The sequence below is a fragment of the Lytechinus variegatus genome, chromosome 6 (assembly GCF_018143015.1).
Source record: "Lytechinus variegatus isolate NC3 chromosome 6, Lvar_3.0, whole genome shotgun sequence".
Classification (NCBI taxonomy): domain Eukaryota; kingdom Metazoa; phylum Echinodermata; class Echinoidea; order Temnopleuroida; family Toxopneustidae; genus Lytechinus; species Lytechinus variegatus.
The window spans coordinates 35116099-35144062 of NC_054745.1; the positions used below are offsets into that span (position 1 = coordinate 35116099).

At 36.7% G+C, this 27964-nt stretch overlaps 1 protein-coding gene across 3 annotated transcripts in view; it reads right to left on the bottom strand.

The window, feature by feature from the left end:
* Positions 1-6891: 6891 nt before the first annotated feature.
* The window catches only part of LOC121417406 (aldehyde dehydrogenase, dimeric NADP-preferring-like), a 32758-nt gene continuing 11685 nt past the window's right edge, over positions 6892-27964 (bottom strand). For 2 of the 3 annotated variants that reach the window (XM_041611098.1, XM_041611099.1), the window contains exons 2-13: positions 27574-27646; positions 24053-24196; positions 21261-21356; positions 20624-20759; positions 18312-18397; positions 17116-17279; positions 14811-15041; positions 13063-13189; positions 11370-11440; positions 10357-10472; positions 9267-9402; positions 7390-8033 (exon numbers count right to left, since the gene is read on the bottom strand). In XM_041611098.1, the coding sequence (XP_041467032.1) occupies positions 7862-8033; positions 9267-9402; positions 10357-10472; positions 11370-11440; positions 13063-13189; positions 14811-15041; positions 17116-17279; positions 18312-18397; positions 20624-20759; positions 21261-21356; positions 24053-24196; positions 27574-27603 (1509 nt within the window). In that variant the 5' untranslated portion in view covers positions 27604-27646 and the 3' untranslated portion in view covers positions 7390-7861. Of the gene's footprint in view, positions 7085-7389; positions 8034-9266; positions 9403-10356; positions 10473-11369; positions 11441-13062; positions 13190-14810; positions 15042-17115; positions 17280-18311; positions 18398-20623; positions 20760-21260; positions 21357-24052; positions 24197-27573; positions 27647-27964 lie in introns of those variants that run through there. The other variant, XM_041611100.1, reaches the window with a different exon arrangement.

Here is a 27964-nt window from a genome sequence, read left to right on the forward strand (position 1 = left end):
CTCTCAAAGCTCGTAATCTAAAAATAGCTCGCGGTCGGTTACTGGGAATTTATAGTCTTAGCTAAGACAGATTTTGTGCCTTTTAATAATATTGACTCTCCTTCCTTTTCTCCTTTGAGATCAATCAGTGTAATTTAATAAACAATAAATGATATTGATACTCAGAATAGCAAAACTATTAAATATGCAAGATTTCAGTCCAGAGATTTATTCATTAAGATTTATAAATTTTGTGCAAAGTGAAAATCAGTAATGAGTAAAAAGACTAAGAAATGCCCAAATGCCGCAATACCCTGTCGAAAGATGGCGGTAATAAAAATATATGCAATAATAGATCTATGATTTCATGATAGACATGTATTTGATTTTTTTTCTAATTGAGATAATTAGTAAACGACCAAAGCAGTCCCACCCCACCCCCGTAACCCTCTTATCATACTCCCCATTATTAAAACAGCTATTAATGGAAGGTTCTGAAATTATTATGATATTGTAAAGATCTTATTATAACTTAGAATTGCATTTTTATGTTTTAGAAGTATTTCAAGCATATTTTTAAGCTTACAAAACAGTAAGAAAACCAATCGGACATAAGGGAATGAAGACGTATGGGGTGCTAAATATAGTCTGTGGTATTTATTAAAGTAGATCGAGGTATGATCGAGACTGACTTTGTTCAGCTAGCTACATATATGCATCTCTATAAAATTCAGCTATTAGCAAACATTTTACTTGCTAACTCATTGTTACGTCACAATAGGCGCCCTTTTGACAATTGGATTCCCATAATGCACTTCGGGTTTGTTGACAAAAATCGGAAGTGCGCGCTTGATGGTATGCCCTTATTTAATTTACTGATTATGACGTCATCGATGCGCGCCTACCACTTCCTGTTTTGATGACGTACGTAAACAAAGCTGAAATGGGATCATAGAGATATATACTTGATAATCTATACATCTCTATGAATGGGATATATATATAGCTGATAGTTTTTTTTCAATTCATTTAAGTGCAAGTCAAGTCGATTCTCTATTCTATATTGTGTAGGTTATATATTTCATTTCTATGATCGATATTTATATTTACTTCCCGCCGAGCATTTAATTAGGCAATTTTCATTTCTGGGGTTCGCGCTTCGACTCGGAGCCGTAAGTTTGCCATTAATTTAAAGTCAGCTGCCATGATTAACAAGGGCCCAACGGCCAGTGCTCGCCATCCAGCTTGCCATATTGGGCCGGCAAACGTAAGTTGCCATATAGTTGTAGGACAACTCTAATTCTTTTATCATATGTTTGTGATGTCTGTATAAAAGGCGGTTTTAACATATTTTTTATAATTCAGTTTTTATCTTTAAAATAAATTTACATCAACTAGGGGACAGGGGCTATAGCGTATGGTGTGCATAATTATAGCAACTTATTTGAAAGTAAACATGCAACAAAATTTTCACAGAGTGTACAATCTGTGCATCCTGCTATGTGTAAGGCATGCTTACATGATATCTTGCTTTGCCAAAAAATCTGCCTATCGCAAAGGTCATTCGACCAAAATTTTCAATGAGGTAGTCCCGAACTGGTCTGTGGATAAATCCCATTTTGCATTTAAATAGTCATTTTTTTAATATAAAAAATAATAATGGACATTATAATGCATCAGGCATCTTTTATCAAAGTTTATAATTCCTTAATTATCCTATTGTATTCTTTTGTCTTTGTATGTTCTATTTTGTATCCCTTTTTTTTCTTTCTTTACTGGGCTCGAACTTCTAAGATCTAACAGATCTTTAATGCCAGTCCACACTCGAAGCCTGCTCTGTACACTATTTACTGTATTATATCATTTTGTTACTTTGTTTTGTTCTTGCCATTATGTATTTCTTATTTACCTGTATATATGTTATTTTTATCAAGTTAAATAAATGAATTGAATTATTCATTCATTGAACTAATTATTAAGTGCTATAACTAGTTTGTATATAGAAATTAAGTCTCAATTGCATTTGAAATTTCCCTTTCTGCATCTGGATCCTGGCAAAAGAGTCGGGCGAGTGCCTGTGCGTATAAATAATAACAAAAGCAATTGTTTGGAAAAATCATGGGGGGGCACCCGGTATATTTTAGGAGGGAACGTGGCCTATACTTGACATTTTACTTTTGTGTGTGTAAATATTGAGGGTATGATCGAAGTTGCGCATGACCCACATCTCTCAATTTGATATACTGCTCTATATGCCTATATTCTATTTGCTTTTTGTTTACCCTTTCCTCTTTTTACTATGTGTTTTAACATTCGTGAGACCAGTCCCATGCCTCCCTATAGCTGCCATTGGCGTAAATCCATGACATCATATATTATCCATTCATCTTACGTTGCAAATACCAAGGGATCCTTCCTCGTTTGAAACAACTATTATGTGCGACTTAATAAAGTCACCAAGGAAGTCATTGCAAAGAAGAAAAACATTAAACACATTGCAAAATGGCAAAACATTAATAAATATGTGTTTCCATTATTTGAATTTGTAACCATTGTAGATTAGTATTTTTGTAATTTGTTATATTTAAGTTCTTTTTTAGGGGCGGGGGGGGGGCTTTTTGTGAGTTTGTTTTATCTTCCGTACTTTTTGTCGTAGTGTTGTTATGTCATATGTCCGGCCATATAATCTTCGAAAATATCATGTTTTTTTTTTTTTTTACTTCGCATCATTGCCCTAGACGGTGACACCGGAGAGACCGTTGGCCGACGGGTATGTAATAAATCCCCCCTTTTCTCACTATATGGTCTATGGATCGTTTTGTCGCCAGGGCTTGGGCTGCAAGTTAAATTATTTTGAGTAAAGAACGATTTATTTTCGATTTATTATGTAACCGCACTTTATAAACGTTCTGTTTACTTCAGTAGTTGAATGCAACGCCTGATTATTGTATTTTGATTGTTTTTACTGTTACTGTGACGAATGAAAGATTAACAAAAAAAAAATATTCAAGGGGGGGGGGGGGGCAGATGGGGGCAATACATCATACCCTAAACAATATGTATATAAATAAATATATATATATATATTCACTGCTTGGATTTATGCCAGTGGTCTCTGTATTTTTACATCTCTGAAGAGGCTGGGGGTCTTGAGTATTCATGGATTGGGGAGATTCTGCTTCCATGACGCTTGACGGATATAAAATATAGGAAAGATCACAAAAAAAGTCAAGAAGAAAATTGATGAATCAAATCGCCAGTGTCACCCTCGACTCGGGACAAAGTATCTGCAATTATTCGTCAGCTTCAAAACTAATTAGGACGAAACTGTTGATCCGGTTCATCAATTTTTGACAAAGACATGCCAGCTTTTCTTTATTTCAAGGGTATCTGTCCCCGTTGCAGTCACAAATATTCCCACCTGCTTTCTCTTTAGGTAAGAAGTTACAAACTGTCAGGATTTTTTTTCAATATAGAATTGTAAGGAGCCTCCATCATTATCATAATCATCATCATCACCATCACCAAACCCTCATTACATCACCTTCATCAACCTCACCACCACCATCATCACCGTCATCACCATCACTATCATTTCGTCATCATTATCGTAATCATCATGAATCACCACCATCATTATCATCATCACCATCATCATCACCATCATCTACATCATCACCATCATTATCATCATCACCATCATCTACATCATCACCATCAACATCATCCTAATCACCAAACCTTAATATCATCATAATCATCATCATCATCATCATCAACCTCCTACTCCAATTCATCATCAATATCACCAGACAACCCTCCCCCCTCCCTCAGTAAGATGAGTAGGTTATCATAATTATTATCTCCCTTAGAATGCTCAACCGCCAAAATAAAATGTTGAAATTTTCCTACAATTATTTTATTGATAAAATATATATTTACCTCTCATACAAATTATTCCAGAGCTTAAAAATAGAGAACCATCACTGAAAAACATTCACATTTTCTTCTGACATTATAATGTAAATTCAGTGATAAACCTTACATCATCAAATAATTAATTATGCACCTTTAAATTGATCTTTAGAAACCTTACACAATACAACTTTAATTGTAAAACCCATTGAAAGAACAGTGTCTTATATCACATACATAATACAGTGAAGCATCATTATTGGCAGGAACTAAAAGCAAAGAAGATAACGAGATATGTGATGCATTTACTCTGACAATTCATATCAACCCACATATCATAAAAAACGTTTATTACTCAAACATGGTTATGCAATATTGCAAATTACAGAGCTTTAACCCTATCTAGGCCGGGGGGGGCCTCCGAGGCCCCCCCCCCTCAACGAACCACGCGATATTTTCGCCGTGCGAAATTTTTTGACCGCGCTGCTCGCTGACTTTTTTCTTTCGAGTCTTTCGCAACTTTTGACACCAATTTTGCGTCACCCGGGTACGTGGTTCCGAATTTACGCAACATTATGTAAGTGCATGTCAGACCCAAAATTGCTCAAAAACGTGATTTCGTGTACAAAGTCAATGCAAATTGTGTTCCCAACCAAAATTCATAAATGTATGATTATTTTTAGTTTTGCTAGTCTAAATGTATCAATTTTATGATCACAGAAGAGTCCCCAACAAATTTCATTGAAAAAACAATGAAAAACAAAAGGTCCAAAAAACAAAGAAATACATAAGAAATTGCAAAAAACAATATAATACATAAGAAAATGATTTGATATCACAATTTTTTTCATGCTATGGACACCACAAAGAGTTTCTATACCAAAAATTAATACATTTGGAGCTTTATTTAGGGAGTTAGAGGAAAAAGTATGATTTCGCATACTAATTACGCATAAATTAGCAAAATCACTTAATAGCGATTTGCATGAAATAAATTACTATACAATCTTGTAGATTATGTCCCAGGCAACCCGCGTGCCAATTTTCGGCGCGACCGCGCGGTCGATGGTTGAGATCTTAGGGGGGGGCCCTCCCAGGCCCCCCCCCGGCCATAGGAACTCCCAAAATACCCCGGCCTAGATAGGGTTAAGCACTTTCTTGGAATAAAAATGATAATACATCTACATAAAGTAACCCTGTGCACAGCACACTATACATGAAGCTATTCTTTGACAAATCTATTTCTACATGCTCAAAGAACAGAGTTAAGTACATTTAATACAGCAAGTGGCACTACAATTTTAATATTAAACACTGCAACATACAGGATACTTCACGAGTTGGAGTTTTCAAACTTTTTGAGTTGACTATTTTCTTTCACAGCCCTAAGGGAGATAATTGAGTTGAAAGGCATTTATTTCAAAAACATGATTAAAATAATAAAACATTTAAATCTTAAATGAAAGATATAAAGGATATATGGAGGGAGGGTAACATTTTAGATCTGAACTAGATGCATTCCTGGGGAGCGTTTCATCAATATTTTCATCCGACAAGTTGTCAGATCTGACATCTTTCAATGATTTTGATTGGCTGAGAGGCACTGTTCCTATGGTAACTGTCGGATAAAATGGGACTTGTCGGATAAAACGTCTGATGAGTCCTTTCATGAAACGCCCCCTTGGCTGCACACTTTCATGTAATGTAGCCTGAGAGTAGGGCTGTCTGTATTGAGTTAATATTCTCAAACATATACATTTAAAATCCTAAATTTCATTGCACACCGCACATTTTTGAAGCACTAAAGGCAAGCTACTACAAATATAAATGTAAATGAAGTCAACAAAGAAATCTGAAGCTACTACAAGTACAGTTTTGCATCACCAAGTTTCTATTTCTGTTTCTGACATGGTAACACCCGCTAAGAACTGGACAGGACAGCTTGCTTGCTGCACTGCAAAAACTCGGGTGTCAATTTAACACCCAGCCTGGAATCCATATGTCCACAACAGAGAAATATTGAAACAACACCAGTTTGGAATCAAACCGATGCTGTTTCAATACTAATTGGTGTTGTATAAACACCGTTCGAAACTGGTGCTGTTTAACACTTCTCTGTTGTGGACATATATAGATTCCAGGCTGGTGTTAAATCAACACCAGAGTTTTTGCAGAGTGGTATATAACCAATAACATACAAAACATATTAATAATTGCATAGGAAAAATTTCACATCAGAAACATTTTACATGATGGAAAAGGTTTTTCGACAACCTGAAAACAAAATACATCAGTAGTATGTAGTACCTACATTGCATGGACCGATGGAGGAATAATAAGCTCCATGTGACACAAACACACACAAAAAATAACATACCGTATGATTTGTAATCATTAAATACCAATGTAACATTCTGACAACACAATATGCATGGCAAGTCCATATTTCACCTTGACTTGAATGTGTTTTATAGTACATATTAATAAATTTAAATTTTCAAATGTCTTTAATTAAGTAAAAACCCATAACACACAAGTGTCACGATCTACAATATTTTATATGTATTTCTTATTTCAGAGTCACATAAAAATGATTTTAGACACGTTTAACGTGTAAAAGACGTCAGGGCCCCGTCTTACAAGAGTTAAGATCGATCCAATCAACGTCAACTTCATGGAAATCCATCAATGCCATAATTTTTTTCTCAGAATATTAGCACACAGAATTTTAAAGAAAACTATGAATGCATGAATAAATCAGAGCTGCCAACCAGAAAAAGAACATTTCAGTATTTTCAAAGCTGAAAATCAGTATTTCGGTGAGGAAATTGGTATTTTAAAAAAATACCATAGGACCACATATACAGCTGAAACTTTAGAAATCTGTATTTTACAAGAAACCAATAGTATTCTTCTCACTTTTCACTACTAAATACTGAAAATTAGTACTACTTGGCAGCTCTAGAATATACATCATATCTAGAAAATATTTTTATATGTTAAAATTTGCTGGCTTTCCATAGTTTTGGTTGATTGGATCAATCAAAACCCTTTGTAAGACAGGGCCCTGAAAACTATTCTGTTTACTGGGTAAAGCAGATTATAGTCATTGAAGAAGATGAAAGGCATTCAGAAAGACTTAAGATACTCTGCTTATTCTAAGGAGATCTGACCTTCAAGGCACAAAGACCTGGAGAGTGATAATAAGAGGAGAAAGAGGAAGAGAGAGATAGAGAAAGGGGGAGAGGGAGAAGACATGGAATGTAAGAGCAAGAAAAGATAATTTACATTATTATTCTGTTTGAAACGTATATATACCACAGCATAATGGAAGAAAATGTATAGATGTTATATTACATCTCCTTCTCCATCCTTTTCTCCTCCTCCTCTTCCTCAATTTTCTTATTCTTCTCCTTCGTCATCTTCTCCTCCTTCTCCCTTTTCTCTTCCTCCTTCTTCTCCTCCTCCTCCTTCTTCTTCCTCTTCTTCTCCTTCCTCTTCTTCTCCTTCATCTTCTTCTCATCCTCTTCTTCTTCTCTATCTTTCCATCTTCTGCTCTCGCTGCTGACTTTTCTACTACTTCTTTTCTCCCCAAGAGTTCCCATAGTTTCTTTACATTATTGTTCCTCTTATGAAAATATTTTGTTATTATTATGCACCATTTCTCCATCATTATTTTGCTTTCTCATCATCTCCATTCCTACGCTCATTATCATTATTATTATTATTTATTCGGCAAATAATATTCAAAAATACATTTCAGTGTAAATAATATAAAAATAAGAGATATCAACCATTGGAACGCCAGGGACAGAAAAAGTTAACTTAATTACTGTGGCATAAAGCCTCCTGTCCCATTTCCAATGGTTGATTTACAATATATATTAATAACTTAAAAACAATAAAATACTCATAATTGTTAAGGGGTGTAGCATGCGATTAATAAAACATATAAATAATTCATTTTTCACTTTCTCATGCAGCCTTTTACCCAATGAATTACCTTGTACAGTACAGCTAGCAGGACCACCAGTCCGGTAACTTGGAAAAAGAAAGACATTGTCCTGTTCTTCGGCTTCTTCCGAAGAATCCATGAAATGATCGCCGTCTTCCGATCCGTGTACGGTGCATAGAATACCCTGAAAACAAATCATGAAGGTACATGTATGATAATGTGCTCTGCCACCTCAAAACCCCCAGAAAGTGCCCAAAGTAAAACTTTCATTGAAATCGAAAAAGCACATCCTAAGCTTTGAAATGATATGTAACTTATCAAAATTGATCAAGAATAGCCCACACAACGATTTGATTGAATGGAAAAGAAATTCATAGAGAGCTTTATAATGATTTAGAAGATTCAAGATATATTTTATTCAATTTAGCAGCTACGAAGGCTGAATTGACATTGAATTTACAATAAAAACATATAAATTGCACATAAACATGATAAAATCTCAATTACAATAATAATCTTAATTCAATATAGCCATAATAATTCAAATATACAGTGATAATTCAAATTTACAAAAATAATGATTCTAATTGCAATACTAATTTCGATTAACCATAATTATTTCAATGAACAATAATGATTCCAAAATAAGAGAAATGATAAGTTGAGTGTGTGTGTAAGGAAGCGTTTACAAGTAGGACATAAAGAGGAAAAACGGTCTTGCTGAACACAAAATCGAAAAGGTTCAACATAATGGGAATAAAGATATATGGAAGGGGGGTAAAAACCATCTTTCAGCAAATTATTATTCAAGTTTTAAAATAGATGGGGCATTGTTACAAAATAGGATAAAGTCATAATTGGTAAAATTGGCCATTGTTTTGTTCATCTGGTGTTTGGAATACAACGAATATATAATTATTTGAACAAGGTTTGAAGTCAGGAGGTCAATCAAGCATCAAATTTGTACCATGATCCAATCAATCGCAACTATGGACAGCCAGCAGGGTCAACATATAAAATGCATGTTTGTTCAAAATTTTCGGTAGATATGAATGTCTATCCATAAATTTATTGAAATTGGTGTGTTCTCCTTTGTTTACAATTATACGGACATTTTCAAATTTCCTGTAGAATTTTCTTCTACAAGGATGGATTTCCATAGTTACAATTGATTGGATCGATTCCAACTATGAACGGCCACCAACATCAACATCTATGCATGTTTTTTTCAAAATATTTTCTAGCTATGATATATATTCAGACATTAATTGTTTTTTTTTAATTCACTGTGCTTCTCTTCGTTCACAAACTACATTGTGAAAATTTCCTGTAGAAAAATTTATGATGGATTTATGGTGGATTTCCATAAAGTTACGATTGATTGGGTAAATCGTAACTCTTTGTAAGAGTTACTCACCTCCTGGCCAGTTCAGATACGGTGTACATTGGATCGACCATGCAAGCCTTGCGATGAGAGAAGGTCTCAAATGTGAACTTCCCGTGGTAGTTTCCCGTTCCGCTGTGTCCTATGCCTCCGAATGGTAGAGTCTCAACTGAGAAGAAAAGAAAGATGTATTCTTATGACATTGTTACCTGACACAACAACTGGGCAGGTTCCTTTCATTTTTAATGTTTTCATCATCACCATCATCATCATCACCATCATCATCATCGTCACAATCATCACCATCATCATCATCATCATCATCGTCACAATCATCATCATGACCATCATCATCATTATATCATCACCACCATTACCACCATCACTACCATCATCATCATCACCATCACCATCATCACCATCATTATCATCGTCACAATCATCACCATCATCATCATCACCATCATCATCACCATCATCACCATCATTATCATCATCATCACCGTCATTATCATCATCATCACCATTTTGAAAATTAATACCATCATCAATAGCTGACCCAGGGGCCATATCATAAAGCTGTTGGTAAGTTAAAAGTCACTTCAGAATGACTGGTGATATTGGTTATTGGACAAATTGGCAGTTAGACCATGTAGATAGTGGGCGAGCCGATGGTAGACCAAATGACAGTAGACGAGTTGGCAATTGGACGAAATTGACATCGGACGAATTGGAAATAAACCAACCACTAAGCCCATACAGATCCAGGGGGGAAGGGGTCAAATGTATTGCTCTACACATGCGTGACCAAATTATTTCCAAACACCACCTAAACAAGTTTTTACTCGGGTGCAAAAATAACCCCCTAAACAAGTTTTGCGGGCTTTATCTACAAAATTTGGCCCTCTAAACAAGTCGTCGCCAGAATGTGACCTTGGGGGAAAAAGCTTGGGGAAGAAACATACCTTGAACACGTTTGGCTAGTCTTTCAAAACTACCTTTTCTTGAAAAATCTGATACCCTTAATGAGTGCACACGCGGCCAAAACTGAAAAACAGCCCTTTTAACATGTTTATATATTTGACCGCCTCCCCCCCCTCCTTGAGATACAGATTAGACTTACCCCCTCCCTGTACCATGCACTCATTACCACAGAACATTCCGCTTGAGGTCTGGTTTCGAAACTGGTCTATTACTCTCATATTACTGGAGAAGACGTAGAGAGCGAGAGGCTTCTCCCTGGTAAAAACAAATATTGCTATAGTCGTGAGTAAGATGGTACAAGATTCTGTATGAGAAGATAGAAAGATGCTATATTCAACGAGGCATAGCTTTACACGAATAAGAATGTTTACTATTTGTGTTGGAAAATGGATCTTAAGTTATTGGAAAAATAACATACATAAAAATGATTGATTCTCTCCTTCTCCAATCTATGAAAATGAGGAAAGAATTATTGTAAGCAATTGGAAATATGAAAAATAATAGATCTTTTTCCTTCTATAGTTAGTGACACGCTAAGAGTACATGTCGCTGCAGCAAACAACGATGTCATTGTTCATAGCAAATCTATATCGGGGTCCAGTTTCATAAAGACTTGTTCTAATAACAAATGCAAGATTTCTACAACAAATTGACTATCAGCCAATCAGACTGAAGCATTTCAGTAGCTTATAACTGCTATTGCAATTTTGTTATTTGTAACAAGTTTCATGAAACAGACCCATGGTGGGCGTTTCACCAAGCTATTCATACATCTTACTAGTGACTTTAGGGGTAATCACACTGGAAGTGAATCATCGTAGTGAATCGTACGGGTTTTTCATGAATGAGAACAGAAAAACCCACACAAACTTCCGCAACATGGATAGCAGAAACATCACAAATCATCTTGCGGCTTTCCTATCATCTTGAGTAAATGACTCACGATGATACTAATATGAATACAATGATCCGAAACCCAGCAAATGATTTCACGCGTTGCCAATACGCAAAGCAAGCTGGATGCGCACCATTGCACAATCGTACTCGTGTTCTTACGAATCCAGAAAGATCGCAATGTTTTGCTCCAGTGTGAATAACATCGCGGGCTCACAAGTGTGACTTTCTTATAAACTAAATCAACGTATCCCATACCTGCTATTGATGAAACGAATGGCTTCCTCTGGGCTCTCAAGATTGAATATTGGCAATAAGGGACCAAAGATCTAAGATGGAAGATATAACATATAAACATGAATAGATAGATAAGTACACAAATAAAAACAAATTGCTGTTGGTGCAAGAAAGCCCTTCGTTACACAGATTAATTCAACAGCAAAATGTCCATTACTCCCCTTGTACACCTTGAATAAAATCTTTCTTGCACAACAGCTTTCTAACATTACATGTACCTATTGTTTTCTGCATAAGCAAGAATGCCCTATAACATCAAATATCAAGCCATCGAGTTAATACAATTTACTTACTATTCTACGCAGACCTGCCAACCTTGTACAACCCAAAATAAATAAATTGAATTAAATTGAATTGACAAAAAGAGTATTCTTAGAAGGAAAAACAAAATTTGACAAAAAAGAGTATTTTTAAAAATCTATCTCAACATAACAATCGCCAAACTGTTGTAGTGAGATCAGTGAAAAACATGTGAGATGACTCTCCACACTAAGAAATAAAGGTTCAACATTGAACCCCGAAAGGTTGATGCAAAATCAGCACCCTATGGGTTCAAAAATTGAACCCCTGATTTGGGGTTCAAAAATTGAACCCTTCGGTTGGGGTTAATTTTTGCACCCTGCGGGTTCAAAACTGCACCCCTATAGGGGTTCAATTTAAAATGTAGGGGTGCAGTTTTGAACCCGCAGGGTGCAAAAATTAACCCCAACCGCAGGGTTCAATTTTTGAGCCCATAGGGTGCTGATTTTGCATCAACCTTTCGGGGTTCAATTTTGAACCTTTATTTCTTAGTGTGTACTTGAAAACTTGATAATTCACCCTTTTAAACATGTTCCCATAGGCGAGAATTTACTTGTTCTTTTTATGCAACAAGTTACTGGCCCGACAGTGATTTTTACCGGTCTCGGACTGTTTGACCGGCGCTAGTGTCACGCCCTTGTTACTGTTTATAACATATACTACATGATCGGAAATTTAAAAAAAAGTTGCAAATCATACAAAAAAAGTATTGGTGTATTCATAGCAAAAAAAAAAAGAGGAACAGATACTCTGAAAAGGTAACGGACGGCATGTCTGTATATGGCACTTTACAAGAAGTCAGGCTCTTTGCAGGAATCTTACTTGCCATCTTCTAATGTAGTTCTATCATACTTCCTATCGTTTTCTAACAAGGTACTTTCAGATAATTTGTTTTTCTGATTTGGAAATGCAAAAAAGCAAAAAGGGAATACTGAGTATAAACTAATTCTGATTCTGTGATTTTAAACAAAAAATCCTATTTCTTTCATGCATAAATTATTATTTTACGGTGTATAGTTCGTTGTCAGTGCAGGAACGCCCTTAGCACCACACTTTTGCGTACTGCATGAGTGCAGAAACGCCTTTAACGGCACACACAAGGGCATAGCGTAAGGTCAGTTTCTGCACTGATACAACGAATTATGTTAATGTTATCTATCATTGTATTCAATGGAACCTTTCGAAAGCACTACGATACAAATCCGAATAGTGTTTGAATTTTTTCTTATTAAAATACAAGTATTATTTTTATTATTATTGGAGTATCATTACAAAGCTTGTCCACATTTTCAACACTGCTGTGACATATGTGTTGCCAATTTAAGGATTAACCCCACCGGTAGTGATTTCTAACCTCTTCTTGCATGATCCCATCAGTATCCTTAGCATTAATGATGACAGTAGGTGCAATGTACAGATCATCTTCGTCAGACTCGCCTCCAATCTCTATCTCCTGGCCATCAAGGAGGGCACAAATCCGTCTGAAGATACAAAATATTACAATAGGAAACAGATAAGTTTTTTTTTTTATTGTTGGCTTCGAATAATTTGAGCATAGAGTCAGACTATGGCCTAAGGTAAACAAAGATTAAAGGAAACCAAAACCCAAGAAGAGAAGCAATCTTATTGCAAAGAGTAAAATGAGAGGAACAAATAAAAAAAAGTTTCATCAAAATTGGTTATGAAATGAGCAAGTTATAGATATTTAAAAAGTCTTGTTGTACTTTCTATGGGGATCCTCAAATCGGCAAACATGCTTCAAAATGGCTGATTTTTGGGACAACTGTGGACAACAAACTCCCATAACTTGCTTATTTCATAACCGATTTTGATGAAACTTGTTTTGAATTGTTCCTCTCATTTAACTCTTTGCTATAAGATTGCTTCTCTTCTTTTGTTTTGGTTCCCCTTATACGACATAGAGTTGCACTTTATGCCTAGTTGCATGTGTTATGTAAGTCATGACAACATTGCGCATTGCATATTATATGCGTGTCGGCTTTTAAGTGCAACTCTATGCCATACTTAACTTGAGAAGATGGGACTTGTTGTTCATCTTCTGCTAGTCTTCAGATAATTTAGATTTTCACCCAACAATATCCTTGGTGATGTCATCAGTGTCTTTGGAAAGAGCAACAACTTCAGCTTATTTAGGTTATCATAAATTCATTCCCTTGGATATACCTTATAATAATAATAATAATAGAGGTAAATCTACCCAGGGTAGTCACTTCAGTTCCGAAAACTGTTCTCCCAGTGGGCCCGCTATCATTACCCTGGCTTTAGCTGGGCTGCCTAGGCGCTCAAGCATTCAAGGAATTAATCATGCCAGCCTGGGGGGGGGGGGGGACGCAACCCAAAAAGTGGTAGGGGTGTGCCGCGGGCGAGAAAAAAAAAGGGGCCTTGGAGCGGGCTTATTGTGAAAAGGAGGGTCCTCGGAACGGGCTTATTGTAGAAAGGAGGGTCCTCGGAACGGGCTTCTGACCACAATTTTGTAAAAACGGGGGTCTTTGGAACGGTTCACCAGCGTGTGAGTACGTGCGTATGCACCCCTTTGGAACAGGCATGCGTGCATGATGCAGATAGCGCCGCCTCCGCCAAGCGGGTTCGCGCAGAGACTATGGTCGGCCAGCGCTCGGCGGCCGCTTTTCACCAAAATTGCAGCAGATCAATACGACCGGAACGGCGTAACGAAAAATATGCGAAGCTTTGGAGCGGATTTCTTTCTTCTTGATAAGAACAAAATGCTATGCCTTGGAGCGGCTTTCTTTTTTTTGTTATTCTCAATAAGACAAAAATGCTATGCCTTGGAACGGAAATTTGGGTGTAAAAATGGGGGTCCCCTCCGCGGCACATACCCACTATGCATTATATAATGAGTGCCCCCCCGGGCCTGCCAGGTACCCATTCACCTCACCTGGGTCGAGCACAGCACAGTGTGGATAAATTTCTTGCTGAATGAAAACACGCCACGGCTAGGATTTGAACCCATGACCCTCTGTTTGAAAGGCGAGAGTCAGAACCATTAGACCACGACGTGCCCAACTTAGCAGATGCCTACAAGGAAATTCAACGATAATGCAACACAGGTTTTGAACTTACTTGAAATGTCTGGCGTTGACCACCCTACCATAGTCTCTGGAGTTCTTGGGATTCTCACCAAAGAATTCCTTGACGGCCTTCCGCAGGCACGAGACCACCCTGTCCGTCTGGTCCTTGCGGCATATGATGAAGTCTGGCGCTATACAGGTCTGGCCGGCGTTGTAGAACTTGGATGAGGCCACCCGATGGACGGCGACGTCAATGTCACAGTTGGAGTCAATGTAAAAGGGACTGTGGGTAACATAATGGTAAGAAACAAAGAAATATTTGTTGATATAAACCCCTCAAACAAAGTTTGGAAATCTGTGTTTGGCCATTAATTTCTCCCAACTTCCAGTTTTAAACAATGTACATTTTACATTATTCAAAAGATCATTTAATCATCTTTAAAATGATACCATGCTTGTTATGATCATGCAATCACAAAAGGAGCAGGATTCAAAAGTGTTGGATGAGGTTTGAATGGAAAAGCTGCAAAACAAGCAAAAAAAGTTTGGAAATCTGAGTTTGGCCATTAATTTCTCACAAGCCCCAATTTTCCACAATAAATTTTTGATATCATTCAACAGATCATTTAATTCTCTTTAAAATGATATCATGCTTGTTATAATCATGTCATCACAAAAAGAGCAGGATCTTTAAGTTTTGGATGAGGTCTGATTTGAAAAGCTGCAAAACGAGAAGAAATAGTCATGAAGGGTCAATACAGAACACGATTCTTTCGTGTGTCAATAGACGTGAAAATCCATTCAAATCAAGCCCCTGCTTCTGTTGTGATGGTTCTGTGAGATAACATAGTTTGAGTTGTGGTTTGAAATACCCATGTTTGTTTGTTTGTTTATTTTGTGTTTGCTTGTGCAGAGGTTTTCTTTGATTCCATATCAATGTTGATGTTAAGGTGCATGAAAACAAAAGAAAAAGAAACTGCTGAGAATCTCACTCATCACTACTGAAAAAAGAACAGTGACTTTCGATCTTGTGTCATTTTGCAACTTTTGAATTTTGACCTTGCCCCACATTTCAAGGCACTGCACCTCCATTTGAACCATAATCATATCATATACATGTACATGTAGAGTATCATTTTAAAGGAAATTAAATGATACATTCATTGATATTAATCACACATTGATATTTACTAAAACCGATGAGGAATTATCTATCAAAGTCAAAAGAAACTGCTGAGAAACTCACTCATCCCCACAGAAAAAAGAACAGTGACTTCCAGTATTATGTCATTTTGCAACTTTTGAATTTTGACCTGGCCCCACATTTCAAGGCACTGCTCCTCCACGCGAACCATAATCATATGATGTAGGGTATCATTCTAAAGAGAATTAAATGATCTATTCATTGATAGTAATTACACATTGATATATATATACTAAAACCGAGGAGGGATTATCGATCAAAGTCAGATTTCCAAACTTTTTTTGAGGAGTTTAGAATTGCATTTATGAATATGGAGGGAGGAATAGATGGATGGATATCCATCTATCCCGCCCTACCTCCCTTCCTCCATCCATCCATCCAATCCATCCAGCCATCCATCCATCCTTCCCTCAATCCATTCGTCCGAGCGAGTGACCGACCAACTAACCATCCATCCAACAGTTCCATCATCCATCCATTCATCCCTCCCTCAATCCCTCAATTCATCCATCCAACCGTCCGTTCATCAATCCATCCATCCATCTATCCACCCTCAATCCATCCATCCAACTGTCCGTTTATCCATCCATCCATCCACCCTCAATCCATCCATTCATCCATCCAACCGTCCGTTTATCCATCCATCCAACCAACCATCCATCTATCCATCCATCCATCCATCCCTCAATCCATCCATTTATTCATCTATCTATCCATCCATCCACCCAAAGATCCATCAAACAACCAATTCATTCATCCATCCATCCACCAACCACTTCATCCATCCATCCATCTATCCAACCATCCATCCACCCTCAATCCATCCATCCAACTGTCCGTTCATCCCTCCACCCTCAATCCAACTGTCCGTTCATCCATCCATCCATCCATCCAACCGTCCATCCATCCATCCCTCAATTCATTCATCCATCTACCCTCAATCCATCCATCCATCCACCCATCCATCCATCAATCCATCCATCCATCTACCCTCAATCCATCCATCCACCCATCCATCAATCCATCCATCCACCCATCAATCCATCCATCCACCCATCCATCCATCCTCTATCAATCTTTCTTTCCACACTAACTTTCCTCTCATCCTCCATCCATCCTTCGATCATTCTCTCTATCCATTTACCCCTCTTACCATTTTCCCCCAAGTTCCAGGGTTACTGGAGTAAGGTGTTTCGCGGCTGCCATCTGCACGATCTTCCCTATAGAGGTACTTCCTGTGAAGAAGATATGATCAAACCTTTGCTCAAGAAGCGCCGTTGTCACCACCGCATCACCAGTTACCAACTGGAAACAACTCTGTAAGGAAGAAAGAATCAAAATAGTAATCTACTTTCAAAGGACAAGTCCACCCAAACAAAAAGTCATTTGAATAAAACGAGAAGAATCCAACAAGCATAATATTGAAAACTTCATCAAAATCGGTTGTAAAATCAGTTGTAAAATAAGAAACTTTAGAGTTTTGCTTAATTTCACAATACGGTTATTTATGCCATCCTGTTCGGTATGCAAATGAGGAGACAACATACTAGTTCTTTTTTATTTTATTATATGAAATATGAAATATTCTAATTTCCTCCTCATTGACAAGTGAAACAATGATTTATTCCTCCCTGAGCGTAAAAAAATTAGCACTGTTTAATACTGTAAGGTTCAGTCAAATATGTAAAAAAATGAAATATTGTAGAATTCAAACAACGAAAAACAAAAGAAATGTTGAGTGGAGGACATCACTGATTGTCTCATTTGTTTTATGAAAAATAAGCAAAACTTAAAAATGTCATAACTTTCTTATTTTACGTCCGATTTTGATAACATTTTCAGCGTTATGCTAGTTTAATTTTTCTCTATTTATTCAAATCAACATTTTTCTGGGGTGGACTTTTCCTTAAGAATATATGATCAAATCTCTGCTCAAGAAGCGCCATTGTCACTACCACTTCATCATTTACTAACTGGAAAAAACTCTGTAATAAACAAAGAGTCAAAATAGTCTTAAATATAGGCTTTATTTTGCAGACCATTATCAAATCTTGAAGTTTATCAATATTTAAACAGATTTGTGGCTTGAGACTAACTTAAAGTGGTCGGGTATTTGAAACCCACTTCGGGACTAGAAACGTTTTCCTACCTCAGATACAATTTTCTTGATTATAACAGGTGGGGGGGGGGGGGATCGAGTGGACCTTTATCTTCAGCGTGGGTGTTTCAACATCCTTGGTATAATGGGATCGAGTCCTACCTCAGGTGGGCAGAAGTAGTTTTCTACATGTAACTCAGGCCTTTATAGTCTAGAAAATGTTCATTTTCCTGGTAGAGGGAGATACTCACAGTGTCCATGTACTTGGGGAATAGCTCTTCAAAGAGTTGAGCAGTCGCGGGACTGACCTCAGAGGGTTTTATGATAGCGGTGTTACCTAAGGATGAAAAGTAGAGGATTATACCACTCTCAAGGCTTAATCTGTAATCAGACATTAAGTACAATGGATTCAAAGACAGAGTTTAGTTGTCAGAATTCATCGGCAGACTGATTTATGAAAAAATGACACTTTTTAAAAAAATAATAACTAAAAAAATAAAGTTATATTATGCTATATTTATGCAAACTGTACTTAAAAGTGTCAAGTGCTGTATAAAGAATAATTATTATTTAAATGATATCATTGTCATTACTATTATTTTCATAAATATTATCATTTTATTATCATCAACATAATCTTCATCATAATCAACATCATCACCATCCTAATCATCATCAACATCTTCATCATCATCATCCATTATCATCACCATCCTCATCTTCCTCATCATCATCATCTCATCACCATCCTCATCATGACCATCATCATCATCATTATCATCATCACCATCATCACCATCACCATCACCATCACTATCATCATCACCATCATCATCATCATCATCATCATCATCATCATCATCATCATCATCACCATCACCATCACCATCATCATCATCATCATCATCATCACCATCATCACCATCATCATCACCATCATCATCATCATCATCATCATCATCATCACCATCATCACCATCATCATCACCATCATCATCCTCATTACCATCCTCATCATCATCATCATCATCATCATCATCACCATCATCATCATCATCATCATCATCATCATCACCATCATCATCATCATCATCACCATCATCATCATCATCCTCATTACCATCATCATCATCATCATCACCATCATCATCATCATCATCATCATCACCATCATCATCATCATCATCATCATCATCATCACCATCATCATCATCATCACCATCACCATCATCACCATCACCATCATCATCATCATCATCATCATCACCATCATCACCATCATCATCATCACCATCATCATCATCATCATCATCATCACCATCATCATCATCACCATCATCATCATCATCACCATCATCACCATCATCATCACCAGCTGTGGCTGCCCCCAATCTCATTTTGGCAGCTTCCCGCGCCCCTTGTGGATGCGCGTTTTTTACTTTATTGTCTACGCGCTGCGCTAATTAGTTTTAAGTCTCTTTACCAGTGATTCTTCCGATAATTAAAGATAATTCTTTGTTTTCACATCATTTAAATTGTTAATCGAACGAATTGGATCATAATTCTTGTGTATAATAGTAGTTTATATTTTCCAACACTTTCTAGGTCTAACTTGCCAATTCAGTGTAATTATAAAACATATTTTTCTTGATTATATTTTTATGATATCAATGCGCGCAAAGTGCCATGACAACCCAAAATAACTATTTTCTTGATTTTGTCACTTTGCTGTTATTTGACCTATAGAAGGAGACCTTTGTTTACGGCTCCTCTTTGCAAAATCTTTTTGAACATTACTGCCATGCAAACGTTATTTATGTCCAGCCAACGAGGTGAGTTGGATCGAAAGAAGTTTTATTCATGATATTGCTGATATAAATTATTAATCAATTCTTTATTTTCATGTAATATTATTCTAACGATTGTGGAATATGATGGATATTTATGTTTCGGAACTTGGTTGATATTGATGTGCTTTTGTTTAAATTACGTAATTAACTTGAAACTTAGTGACATGACATTTGGTTATGAATGATGAGAATTAGTTAAGAATTATTGTTTGAAATGTTATATGATCGTATATGTCTTGTTTGAAATGTCATAGTTGAGGAAATTTCACTAAAAGAGTAATTTAATAAGACTTGATTAATATATGTTTAATTGGAAAAGATATGTTATTGCAATGTACATATTCGATATGAAAGTAATTGTTTTAATTGTTCAATGTTTGTTACAGTTTCACGGCACTGTTTGGAAATAAACTTTCAACATCCGTCTAAACGTTGGATCTTTTGACTTTGTGTAAATAACTTGGTGGCAGTTACACCATCATCATCATCATCATCATCATCATCATCATCACCATCATCATCACCATCATCATCATCATCATCATCATCATCATCATCACCATCATCACCATCATCATCATCACCATCATCATCATCATCATCATCATCATCATCACCATCATCCTCATCATCCTCATCACCATCCTCATCATGACCATCATCACCACCCTCCTGTTACAAAACAGTCATATCATACTTGGCCCAGGTCTTACCTGCAGCTATTGCCCCTATCAGTGGATGTATGGGAAGCTGGAATGGATAGTTCCAGGCCCCAATAATCAGGACCAGACCTAGTGGATCCCTATTGATGAAGCACTGCTTGCCTACTCCTGCCATTGGTATAGCAACCTACATGGAGGGAGGGAACGTAGGAACATATAGTGAGGGAGGAGAGAAACAAACAAATAAATAAAGGGAGGGAGGGAGGGAGGAAGGAAGGAAGGAAGAAAGAAATAAAGGAAGGGAGGGTAGGAGAGAAGAATGAAAGGAATTAAGGATAGAAGGAAGATAGGAATGATTTGTCAAATCTTGAATGGTTATTAATGACTGAAATTTGTTGATATCACACAGCTAATATGGGAGCTAGTCATACATGACATCACTAAACCAGAACTACTTTTTTACTGCATGTATACTCTCTAGATGCGTCAGACTGTCGGACTGTTTTACAATTTATCTCATGCGATAGACCTGCATTAAATTGAAAAAAAACCCTTGAAATTCATTTCTCAGTTTTTCCTTTATGGATTTTCTGAAAATCTTCACCAATATGTTTTCTTTTATTCTCTATACTTCAACATTTTGCGCTAAAAGCCAAAGATTTTTGTGTTAATATGTTATACTTCTCACCTTCTCTGGTTTCATCCAATGTTGTAGTTCATTGATCGCCAAGACGCACTCATTGTAACCAAAATCGACTTCAAATGTAACAGATTCAAATTCAGGCTACACGCAGGAAGAAGAAAAAAACACAATTTTAATAGTTATATGTATGTACACTGGCTGATAACTTTAAGTTTGTAAAGCTCTGATGTAAAGGCTTGGTCCCACTGCACTCAAGGATGCAGAGAGGACGTAAAACGGAAAAGAATCTTGCCATCCTTTGGGAAACGTTATGTATCTGTTGTGTGGTCTTTGCCGATTTCTGGATGCGAACCATCCGACAGCACAATACCCCCTTACCTGGCAGTGCACGCCGACCCAATCGTTCCCGGCCCCGATCGAGGGACCGCTCAGCCAGTCAACCCCCGCCCATGGGAAACTAGCGAGCCCGCCAATTTTGGTCTCATTTGCATATTGCCGACCCACGGCGTATTTGCATATACCCCCGGCTTATTTGCATAACTCCTGACCAATCACACAACGGATCAGTGCCCACCTATTGTTCTCGCGTTTGTGCGTACGGTCTTGGAGATTAGTATAATCGAGTTCTGTTTAAAGAGTTGCAGCGGCACTCGAAAGCTCGTGAACTTGTAAGCTAGTGAACACTTTTTGCGAGAGTGATCACGAATTTCCTAGAAAGCCAGTGAACACTTTTTGCGAGAGTGATCACGAATTTCCTTGTTGACCATAGTAGATTGCGAGACAAATGAACACCCTCTAGCGATTATTTCAATCCGCAATAATGAACCTTTTTAGTACGTTTCATGTTATGCTTTTTATCCATCGACCATCCATCCCCTGTGATTTTATTGTTCGGCCATTTTGTCTATAATCTGGAGGGAATGAAAACGGATGGAGCCACCCCAAAATTTTGCTTACGTCCACTGTATTCATTACGATAATGTTTTGTGTCAATCGGCCAGTGGGACCAGGCCTGACAGTACTTGTCTATACAAAAACTGCATGTCTGTGCGAATCCCTATATTGTGAAGAAGCAACAACAAAAAAGAGCAATAAATTCAAAATGCTAATATCACTTTCTTTAATATATTTATATCACATTTTTACACTGAAAAGAAAAATAATTGACACTCCCATCAGCTCAACTAGGATGTAGACTTGAACACTTTCCTGGTATTTGCATGAAAACATACCCCCAAGGATCATTGACAGATCCAGGTGGGGGGGAGACATAAACAAAATTTGTAATGTAAATATACCGCTTATACCCAAATGTCCCACCCCCTTTAAAAGTTAGGATATTTTTTTTTCAAATGACCCCCCCCCCCTGGAAAATCCTGGATCCGCCCCTGCCAATAATTTACTTTTTCCTCAATGTATAATATTTCTCTAATCCTTCAAATCAATTTGATATTGTCAGTGGTGGACAATGCCTTTTGAGCTGCTGAAAATAAACTCACCAGGGTATCGTCTTACAAAGAGTTACAATTGATCCAATCAACCACAACTATGGAAAGTAAACTAGGTCAACATCTAAAATGCACTTTTGTTCAAAATGTTTTCTTGACATGATGTATATTCATACATCCACTGTTTTTATGCTTCTCTGTGTTCTCAAATGACATTGAAAAAAAATATTGTGACATTGATGGATTTCAATATACTTGAGTTTGATTGGATCAATCGTAACTCGTTGGTAAGTCAAGGCCCAGTGCTTACAAAGCGATCAAACCAGAGGCTGACCCAGGGACTCATCTTAAAAAGAGAACGATTGATCCAATCAACCGCAACTATAGAAAGCAAAGTACGTCAACATCTACAATGCATGTCTGTTCAAAATATTTCTTGGCATGATGTATATTCATACTGATGGATTTCCATAGAGTTACGATTGAATGGATCAATCATAACTCTTTGTAAGACAAGGCCCTGAAAATAAATTCACCAGGGCCTTGTCTTACAAAGAGTTATGATTGATCTATTCAATCGTAACTCTATTGAAATCCATCAGTGTCATAAATTTTTCTACATGAAATTTGCACAATGTCCTTTGTAAACAAAGAGAAGCAGAGACAGCTATGAATATACATCAAATTTATAAAATATTTTGAACAAACATGCATACTAGATGTTGATGTTGCTGGCCGTCCATAATTGTGGTTGAGTGGATCAATCACAACTCTTTATAAGATGGGACCCAGGGCCTCATCTTAAAAGAGAACGATTGATCCAATCAACCGCAACTATAGAAAGTAAACTACGTCAACATCTGAAATGCATTTTTGTTCAAAATGTTTTCTTGGCATGTTGTATATTCATACATCCACTGTTTTCTTGACAATTTTTATGCCTCTAGTTTTTTTCAAAGGACGTTGACAAAAATATCATGACATTGAAGGATTTCCATATACTTGAGGTTGATCGGATCAATCGTAACTCTTTCGTAGGGCAAGGCCCAGTGCTTAATAGCGATCGGCTCCGAAGCTGTTTTTTAGAATTGGTTGCAATTTTACCATTGAAGTACATCCCACAGAATCCAGGGCCTAGTTTTACAAAGAGTTACAATTGATCCAATAAACGTCAAATATATGGAAATCCAACAATTTCAAAAACAAAGGAGATCACACCAAGTTGTCAAGAAATCAATTAATTTATGGATATACATTCATATCTAGATTTTTTTTAATAAACATGAATTCTTTATGTTGACTTTGCTGGCTTTCCATAGTTGCGATTGATTGGATCAATTGCAACTCTTTGTAAGATGGGCCCCAGGTCTTTGTGCTGAGATTACTTACCTTCCTCAAGTCTTTGTACATTGCATCAACAAAGGCCTTCTTGTTTTCTGCTATCATACGTAGCAGGTTTTGAAGATGTTGTATTCTCGCTTCGTAAGACCTCGTCTTGCCCTCGTCAAAGGCTCTCCTGCACTTTTCAACCATCTGAAATTAATTATTTTCAGTATGTTTTTAAAATGTTTGATTACTCATGTCATACGTCCAAGTTTCATTAACAAGATCCATATACTTTCAAACTTATGCCATTTAAAAAACTTAACCTTGGTAGGGAAAATGTGAAATTGAGAGGAATTTCGGGGTAAAAGTGGGAACGGATTTATTTCACACAATTCAAATGTGCTGAATCGGATGAGACCCGGGGAGCGTTTCATCAACATTTTTGGTTGACAAGTTGTCAGATCTGATATCTTTCGTTCAATTTGATTGGCTAAAAGGCACTGTTACTATGGTAACTGTCGGATAAAACATAACTTGTCGGATGAATCGTCGGACAAGCCTTTCATGAAATGCTCCGCTGTTCCCAAGCCAATTTCCGATATTTTGAACATCTAATTTGCATAAACAAAATGAACATTTAGAATTGTATTTCTGCAATATTCTTTTTATAATATTTGCTTTCACAGACATGGAAAAAACAAAATCTTGCAAACCTAACATGAGCAAAACAGAAAAATTGGTTATTCTTTTTGGGATTAGTTAATTAAGCAAATGTATGCATATTTTGCAATATTATGCTATAATTTGCTAACTTACATGTACATCTAACTCAACTGTAATATTAGTTTTGGTAAAAATAGCATTCCCATCATCTTGAATAATTGTACAGCCTTTAAAATATACATTAATATCACAGTCAAGGAAATGTATTTTCATGTTCTTTGAATTTCTTATGTATTCCTTGGTATTTTCTACATTTTGTTTTATACATGTTTTATACATGAATGGGTACCCGGTAGGATTTTTCCTGGAACGCTTTAGCGCCTATTAATATGGCGGCTCAGCTACAGCCGGGGTAATAATATGATACCAATTATCAAAGCGCAGTAGAGTATATGCACATAGTAGCTGCGCTATATAAATGGACCTATTATTATTATTATGTTTTGTTATCAATAACTGCTTATCAATGGCAGGCAAATATCAAGCCTCACTCATTAAAGGTATTGTTTAACTTTGTGAGCAGCCGATTTAAAAAATTCTCAAACCAAGATGAAACATGTGTACAAGTGCATGTATTTGAACTAATAAACCCTGAAAACAACCATTACTGAGAATGAAAAGCTAATACAAGGCAAACCCCAATTTTGTAAATAGGCGTCTTATAGACGCCTGAATAGTACACATAACTGTATGGGATGAAACTAAGATGGTGTTTCCGGTCACTTTATATTTCAATTTTTGAAGCACTAAATAATGATTTTCGAATGCAATTTTTCCAGGGCTTTATTTTTGTAACATATCACAGACATATGTGACAAGTGTGACCTTCTAGCTCAGATTTTTTAAAAGTCAAACCAATGTTAGCCAATCACTTTAAATGAGTTGATAATTGCTTTACCACAAGTTCCAATTTGTATGAAACACACACACATTAACCCACACCCACATTAGGTAGGCCTAGGCCCAAAATAAAAGTCCACATTGATGCTGATCAAATAATCAGGACAACGACCAAAGTCCATGAACCTACAACAGAATACAATAAAGATAAATTGATAAAAAAATAATCATGCTAAAATTAGACTTCTTGAAATAGAAATATCAATAATTTCACAGATCACATCCATGATTAGATAATAGATAGGCCTACTTCATTAATTACCAAATAAACGTGTGTCTTTGATTTGTATCTATTTCATTTTGATTAAAAATATACATAATACTAAATATACAAAACTATTACCAAGCAAAAGTTAAGAATTATAATGGAATGGGGAACTGCGAAAAAGCCTTGTTCCCGAAACATTATGATAATAACATTGTAAATAAATGACAAATATGATTTGAACACAGTATATCAACAGAGATAATTGAGAACAAACAAGTGAAACGCCTCTGGCAGTCTCGCCTGCATTACGTGAATCAATCGCAAGTCCCAAATACGCGCTGTTGACTAGTTGAAAATCAAGTTGCGCATGATTTTTAGAGTTGCGTTTGGTTGCAACTCTTTCTGCAATTGGCCCCTGGTTTCATGAAATACTTTTTAAGTTATAATGACATTTCAAAAACTTATAATCTAATACCCTTTTCATAAACCTGTCCTCCAATTAGCCGCCTAAGAGTAATGCGGATAATTCAATAAAAATTGCGTTCATAAACTCCGAAAATAAGCCGCATTATTTTTACGAGCGCCCGTCCTGAAAAAGGCGGATAATCGCCATGACAACTGGACACGCCCCCTCCGATGCGGTTGTGTTGGAAAAGGGTGACCTTGTGACCGCACCATGGCAACTATCCGCATTATTTGGAAATGCGTTCAAAAACTCAAAATCTTATCCCGATGCTGCTATTATGCGGATAATAGCAGCATCAGAGTAATGCGGATAACTCTTGTCCTCCTCCAATTTTACGACCAAATTATGCTGCTATTAGCCGCCTAATTCATTTTAATTGGGTTTATGAAAGGGGTATTAGTTTAAGACCTGGCGGGTGTTTCATAAAGCTTTTTGTAAGTTAAGAGTGACTTTAAGAACGACTGGTGATCCTTTCTTGTGGTAGGTATATTCATTGGCAATGGTTAAGCACCTAAGAAAGGATCACCAGTCTTTTTTAAAGTCGCTCTTAACCATGCAAACAGCTTTATGAAACAACCTCCTGATGTTGACGCTGCCGCTGTCGGAAAAGCGGTGCCTTTCGTCGCCGTGAAAATTCCCATAGGACTGTATTCTGAAGTTCAGTCCAGTTTAACCTAGACCACCACAGTCTTACAGTGCGATATTAAGGTTATGGGAAGCCGAAAATAAAATGGCTAAAAACCTAACTAATTTAGCTAAATTATTCCCAGACAGTTATAAATAATATGAGTAATAGATAATCTGATAAATTGAACTTGTACAGCTTAGTGATTTGTTTCACAATTGGCTTTCCATAGTTAAAATCCAATTTTAGATCAACCCCGACTTCAGAATAGGGTCCTATCCATATTGTAATACAACATAACATATTTGGGTTAATGAGCTCAATGCAAGGAAAGGTAGCTCTGAATACTTACAAACAAAACATCCTTAAAAAGGACAAAAGCCATAATATAAACAAAAGATTTGACAAAGGGGGTGTTGCAAGAAAATATTTGCGATCAATCACAAATATTCTGTCGCAATTTTGCAATTGATTGATCACTTTTAACTCTAGCATATCAGATTATACTCCTTGTTTCATGGAGCAGATTAGCAATCAATCACAAATTTGCCATTAATTGCACGGCATGTGCTTGATTTCGGGAATGAAAATAGACTTGCGATTGATCTTGCAATGCTCAAAAAAATATATTCACAAAATTAACTCATCTTAAGAAATCTTACCATCTTTGCATCAACTCCAATATCTGCCATTCTAGCAGAAGATTATCATGGACCAGACAGTATTCAGAAGGAACTGTGTTTCACAAGAACAAAGATTAAAGAGAAGATTAATGCCAACATTCATGTGTTGTTTTTTTCAAATTGTAGTCAGTAGTTCAGTATTAGAGCATCTTGACATGACAGCCTGCACATGAGGTGGTTTCAGACCGCCTCGCAGTTCGTCAGTTCCAGGTATTCTCTGATCAGGAAATTTACCCCGATTAGAAAATACCAGGTATTTTGGTAATGTGAAAGCAAACTAAGCATGATTTCCCCAAAAGAAAATACCAGCTAAATAGTAGGTACTTGGCAAAATTACGAGAACTTTCAAAGGGATTTTTCCGAGGTCGAA